Source organism: Ricinus communis, chromosome 6, assembly GCF_019578655.1.
Source record: "Ricinus communis isolate WT05 ecotype wild-type chromosome 6, ASM1957865v1, whole genome shotgun sequence".
Classification (NCBI taxonomy): Eukaryota; Viridiplantae; Streptophyta; class Magnoliopsida; order Malpighiales; family Euphorbiaceae; genus Ricinus; species Ricinus communis.
The window spans coordinates 18,404,960-18,412,301 of record NC_063261.1 but is presented as its reverse complement, the minus strand read 5'-3'; the positions used below and the strand labels follow the sequence as shown (position 1 = coordinate 18,412,301).

Below are 7,342 nucleotides of genomic sequence, written 5' to 3'. Positions count from 1 at the left end.
AAAAGTAGTAAAGAAATAAAAAATTATAATTTTATTTATTTTAATTTTATTTATAATTTTAAAGTGTGTAATTATTTAACTATAGAACTATAATTATATATTTTATATATCTCATAATAAATTAAACTTCTAATATTTTAATTTTTTGTATTTAAATAAATATATATTAATTTTAATTTTTTTGACTAACACGGCTAAACAATATTAGACCAAATAAAGATAATTTGATGTAATAAAAGATATAAAATTTAATTCATATATTAGATAACCCAACTTTTTTTAATCCATCGTAAATAAATATAATCTATAGAAAAAAGATACGATCTGATACCGAATCTCCGAGTCAGAATAACCGACTCAACACTCTCGTTTTGTACGCCTCATTTTTGGCTTCCCAATATATATCCATCCCTACTCTCACAAACACCCCCACTACAGAGACACAGTCACTCTTCTCGCTCCCAATCCTCTTATCTAAATATCTGGTTTCTCAAATATAGGTGGTGACCTGCTGCAGACTCCCACTCCTACATGCAATTTGTTCTTCAGAATTATTTTGAACAAAGAAATTCAATTAAGACTCTGTTTTCATGGCTTAATAATCACACCACCGTTGATTGAGCGTTTGTTTTTGTATTTTTCTCCATTGATTTTTACTTGAATTGAGGTTCTTGATAGAATCAAGAGAGAGTAAGAGGGAAATCGAATAAAGACGCACATGCAGTTTCTGGGTCATTTTTGTTTACTGGTTGTCGTTTGCTCTGTTCTAGAGTTGTACAAGAGAATTTTGCAAGTCTTCTTGGAATTGTTTCTGATGGATTTTGCTACATGCTTGAATTTTCTAACTCAAAGCGGTGAATTAAAAAGTGGGCTTTTGTTGCTTGGATGTTTTTCACCGACTATTAGTTTTTTGAGCCTGTTTTTGATGTTTAGTTTGGGATTGAAGTATTTGCAGACTGCTTTGCATCGTAAGGGTTTGCTTCAATTTTTATGTGAAATTAGAGGGAAATCAGGTAATCCAAGAATTGGGTTTTTTGCAAGAAAGGATTTTGATCAAGTATGTGATAAAAAAATTATATCTTGTGAGCCTAGCTCATTGAAATGCGTGGAGAATTCAAAGGAAAATGTGATGGTAAGCCAAGAGAACACAGATTGCGATGCTTTTGATGATGATGCTGATGATGGTTATAGAAGAAAATATTGGATTGAAGATGAAGAATTTGATGTAATGGCATTGAGGAGATTGGTTAAAATTGAGAGGCAGAGAGCAGATATGGCTAATTTAGAACTTGAGAAGGAAAGAATGGCTTCAGCATCAGCAGCTGATGAGGCAATGGCAATGATTTTAAGGCTTCAAAGAGAGAAAAGTTGTATAGAAATTGAATCGAGTCATCATTATAAATTGGCAGAGCAAATGCAAGAATATGATCAAGAAGTAATTCAATCATTGCAATGGATTATAGTGAAATATGAGTCTGAAAGGACTGTATTAGAGGAAAAGTTGAGCTTGTGTAAGCAGAAATTGAAGCAATACATGAAGAGTGACGAAATGGATCAATTTGAAATGAGTCTTGATGTTGATACTGCCATCGAAGATGGTTCTGAAGATGTACAAACAAATTCAGTTGAGAAGTACTTCTCGCTTTTGTAAGCTCTTTGTACCTTCTGATTTGTAAGAACTGCGAATCTAGGTTTCAATTAATTCTGTTTAGTTGACCAAAGTTAATTCACACAGAATTTCTCATTTTGTTATACAACCGGATGCATACCAATACTTTACCTTTTTATATGTAATCCTGTAAATATTTGCGTCTCCTCATGGAGGCACTTGAATGGAACAATTGAAGAACAGATTCTACTTTCCAGTGGATTTTCCTCATATTGGATTGGAGTATTGTAGTGAGTCTAGATCCTACTATTGTAACCGTAAATTATCCTCTGTAGATTTGTGTTCTGTAATTATAAGGATTTTGTATACGTTAGTGTTCACCAGCTTTGAAAATGAAATCTGGGGTTCTGATGGTCTGATATCTTATGATCTTGGCTCCTTTATAACATGAGAGCTTACTGTTGTTTCTTGTTAAAATTGAATGACTTTCATCTTAGCACATAAAAGTAACTTCTTTTTGAAATCTTTGACCGCGACTGTCATGTTTATGCTTGTACTTAACTCTGATCTCTGCTTACTAATTAAGTGCACGAAACATGTTTGATGCTCCAAGCTTTGATTGAAGCTCTGAGAAAACCTTTTGGTACTTTTTGATAAAAAACACGGGAGTCAATCTACTTGTCATTGCTTTCCACTTATCTTTTCATGTTTCATTTCAACTATCAAGCTTCATTGACTCATGGGTGTTACCCTCTCTGTATGGATATTTTGACTTCGTTATTTAATGTGGCTACATGTGTTTTGGTCCCTTGAAAAAGATTTCTTCTAGTAAATTATGTACCATTGGAACTAGAATCTGTCTTAGGCTGTTATTACTTAGCTGTTAGATTAGTGATACAAGCTATTGGAATTGCATAATGCACAGATGGATGAATAACCTAATACCGAGCAAGCAGCTATTTACTTGTGCTACTTAATCCTTATTAAAATGCTTTAGAACATGGCAGTGGCGTGTATCATAACTTGACTTTTCAGAGGTTTGCTCGAGTGTGATGTCATTCAAAGGCGAGATGGGAAACAACTGAAGAGGCTCAAGAAAGACAAAATCAGATTGAACATCAGCTACGCAGGTTCCAATAATTCTCTGCAAACCTTGTCATACATTTCTTTCTGAACTATGTCTAGAAGTTCTCTCGGGAGGTATTTTCCACATGGGTCTATAATGTATTTGTTTTTTATCATCATAAGAATTAAGAAGAGGTAAGAAAAGAAGAATGGAACAAACTGGTTTCAAAAAATTGATCCTGAAGGCTTTCAAATGGTTCTTCTGAAAATGGCAAAGGTAACACTTAACTTGAATTGTTTTGTATATCAATTTGTTATTTATATAGTTGTTCTTAGCTCTCTCTTCATGTCCAATTGCACAGCTTATCTCCCTAATGGGGCATAATGTTGCTGTAAAACCATGGACTACTGTATTTGTTATTGCACCAGCCTTCTCCAAATTATCTGAGTTTTCACATGTTGAATTATCTTTTAAATATATAGATCTATACTCAAGCTACCTCAGATGGTTTCTTAGTTTTTTGGTTAAAAACAAGTTGAATATAATGGAATGACCAAAACTTTGCATGTGGCAGTAAGTTATTTATTTAACAGTGGAAAGACCCTTTGCATGTGCTACAAGTCTGCTACATGTGCCCAATTGCAAACTTCTAGTTTGGTGAGAGAAAGTAAGGGAAAATTCTGCACCTAGAGCTTATTAGAGGATGATTTATTGAGAAATTCCGACCTAGACTTGGTGTATAGAAGACAGTGACATGGAATATAAATTGATTCATATTTTTTTATTATTTAATATTATGTAAAATTAATGAATTTGTGTAAATAATTTATCAGTTTGGTGATTAAATAGATATATGCAACATGCTTAGATTACAATTTTCTAAAGTTGTTTTATTTTGGTGTGCGCCTATTTCTTGAAATAAATTCTAATTTGTCTTTCAACTCTGTGAATAGATTCCATTCTGGCCAATTTTTTAATCCTTTACAGCCGATTTAGCCTAAAAATTTGCATTTTTGGATCTTCAATTAATAAAGGTACAAGTCAAATAAGGCCACTCAATTTTTGTTTGCGGGGATTCAATTTGTCCTTCTAACTTTTAGCCCGTTTAATTTGGCCATCAAACTTTTTACATTCTATCAATTTAGCTAGCTATTAAATTTTTTTTTAAGCCTGCGAAATATAATTTAATTATAATATATTTAATTATCTGATTAAATTTGTGTATTAATTCTTTTTATGTGTTTGAGGTTCTTAATCAGTTAGTTGAACTAATAGAGAAATTAATGCTGGCGATTGGTATATAAGGGAACTAATTGAATTTATTTGCAAAGTTCAGAGTCTAAATGGGATTTTATTCCTTTATTTCTGTGGAGTAAAAAGGAATGAGGTTCTATTTTGCTCTAGAATTTTCCAGTCAGATTCAATTTGATATTTTTTAATTTTTACGCCCAATTTAACCTATAGATTTATTGAATAGATTTAATTTAATTCTTTTCTAAATGAGTTTGTTGCACATGCTATATGCTATAATAAGAATGTAAGAAAATAGCCAAATTGAGCCTGACTCCAAAGTTTGGAAGTCCGATTGAACTTGTCACTCAAGTTGAAGGGTCAAATTAAATTTTATTTTTTTTTCTAAATTAAAAATTAAAAAAAATAAATTTAAATTTTTTAAATTACTATAAGTCAATAAAACATCAAACTAATTATCACCACTGTCACTGTTACTTTTCTACAAAGAATTACAAGTATTAGCACTAGAAAATAAAAATATATATGATATTTTATAATCAAATATTTTCATTGTCACTATTTTATTAGTCTCTATATGACTTTTATCAACTAATTTAAAATTTAAAAAATATATAAATATTTAATATATAAATTTAATTATAGTCAAATTTAACCGCAAACGAAGTTAAGCGGCCAAATTGAGTTTATATTGAGTTTATATTAGAAGTTGAGTGGCCAAATCAGACTCTATAGTATACGCATTTCACTCTCTTAAAAAAGAGCGACATCAAATCTATTTAAAAAAAATTTAGAAGCTAAATTGGTCATAAAAATTAAAAAGGATAAAATCAAATCTGACTGTAAAATTTGAGGGCTAAATTGAACTTTATTTCAATAAAAAGGGTTCGCATGAGCTTGTTCTGCAGCAGTGAAAGTTGAACACCTTTGAGTGTTGAACAGTTTGTGTGTGGATTACCGGTCGGGAAAACCAAAAAATAAAACAGAGAAAGCTTGGGAAAAGAGGTGGCGTGAGCTAGTCTCTAACAGCACTTCTTTCAGGACATAATAGATTAAATAATAATTTCTTGATTTTGACAGAAAGTAGGAAATAGAGATTGGAAAACAACAACAACAAAACAGAGGAACAAAATAAAAACAATTCAGTTAGAAACAAATATTTGCTTGCATGCCTTTTGAATGAAAGAAACAAATTTCCTGCAACTAAATTCTATATATTATTAATATTTTTTTAGTTTTATTTTCATCCTATATTTAGAAAATGATTAATTAACTTTTTTTTGGTCACCTGCAAATAATAAGTGTATCAATTCATAAATTTATATTAAATATTTTTCATAGTGTAAATTAAAACAAATAATTTGAATTTTAAAAATATTTGATATATAACCTTGATAAATTATTTATTTTTTCTCTTTATTTATTGTGAAAAAGGTAGGATGAAGAAACACTGAATAAACTGAAATTGAATAAATAGAAATTGATTAAAGTTTTTAACTCTCTTTGATATACTATCCTTATTATTTTTCTTAATAAATTTATTTTCGCTGTCCTACAAACATTTATTTATTTTTATTTAAATCTTCGGCCCTAATCACTTTTTCTCTCTATTTTTTTACTGAAATTTCTTCCTCTCAAATATTTGTTAGTTTTTCCCCCTTTTTTTTTTTTTTTTTTACTTTGCAGCCAATGAATTAAAATACAATGTGATAATATATATATATATATATATATATATATATATATATATATATATATATATATATATATATATATATTAATTCTGAAGACTAATTTTTTGACTTGTGTGTTTAATTTTTAATAAATGAATTTTTTATATTGACATGTGTATGTAATAACAAATATATGTATTAATTTTTGAAACATAAATTTTTTGACATGTGTGTTTAATTTTGACACATATAATTTTTATACAATATGATAATAACAAATATATATATATATATATATATATATATATATATATATATATATATTAATTTTTGAGACATAAATTCTTTTGACATGTGTATTTAATTTTTGACACATACAATTTTTATATTGATATGTGTACTTATTTTGATACATGAGATTAAAATTTATATGTAATCTTATGATTTTCTCTATTAATTTATTAATTAATAAGTTAAATTTTTAATTAAACATTGAGTTTAATCTTAAGAAGTAATATATTAATAATAAATTAATTTTCTTATTAGATAATAATTAGCTTTTTTAGTTAAATAATGATTACTCTAAACAATAGCATATTAATTATATTTTAATATTATACTAACTAATGAATTAATTTTTTATTTAATAATATTCTAATTGTAGAAAATAATATTTTTAAATACTACATTTACTGATAAATATTTTTAATGATATAATAATTTATAATTTTAGAAAATAGTAATATCAATTATATTGATAGTATTAATCTATATAATATTAGAAGTAATTAATAAAAAATTTAATATAATTTTTATATTATTTATTAATAAAATTAAAAATATTTAAAATTGTTTGTTTGCTATTATTTTTTAAGATGTTATAAATCAATATTAAATATTAAAAGATTTATTAAATTATAATTAAAAATTTAATTTTATAATCGAAATAATAATAACGCTCATACAATCCATAAATAAACGACTAGTTAATATAATAAATATGAGATATTATTAACCTAAAGAATTTATTTATCGGAACCTAAAGAGCTTATGACATAAATTTTTGTTAATAAATCTTATATCATTTTCATTTTCTTTTCTTTTTCTTATTATTCATATTTCTTAAAAAGGTGTATTACTACATGAATTCATGAAGTATAATGGCTTAACAACACATGAAGAGAGATTAACTTTAGTTTATAAATAATAACTCTTAAATAATCAAAATAACTTTTGTCTTAATTAGTAAAACATACATACATTGGTAAAAAAATATAAAGTATCAATCAAATATTTTTTGCTCATAAGAACTTTTTTTTTGTATTTTTATATTTATCAGAATTATATTATTAATATTATAAAATTTCTTACATAAATACTTACTTAGAATGAAGATAATTCTAAACAATTTGATTCAAAAAATTTTTTTTATTTAAGTTTGGTATATACATTATAGCTAATATGAGAGTGATATTTATATATTAGTATTGTACATTTTGGTATTACGTATATTTCATTATTTAAAATAAATAAATGTGTCAATTATCTATATGTGTTATATATAAGTGAAGACATACATTAAGTCTAGACAAAAAAATTTCTTATTTCAGATTCATATAACATAAATATAATGAATATTTTCAATTTTAGAATTCTAAACAATTGATTCGGATCTATGTAATATCGATGTAATAGATATTTTAAATTATTATATTTATTAAACTTAATTATAATTATTAAATA

General features: G+C 26.6%; 1 protein-coding gene across 1 annotated transcript; it reads left to right on the top strand.

The window, feature by feature from the left end:
* The first annotated feature begins 353 nt into the window (after nucleotides 1-353).
* Nucleotides 354-3,117, top strand: LOC8279210 (protein FLOURY 1-like). Its single transcript, XM_015718681.3, has 2 exons — nucleotides 354-1,647; nucleotides 2,645-3,117. The coding sequence occupies exons 1-2, from the start codon at nucleotides 719-721 to the stop codon at nucleotides 2,781-2,783; spliced, it is 1,068 nt and encodes a 355-aa protein (XP_015574167.2). The 5' UTR covers nucleotides 354-718; the 3' UTR covers nucleotides 2,784-3,117.
* The last annotated feature ends 4,225 nt before the right edge of the window (nucleotides 3,118-7,342 follow it).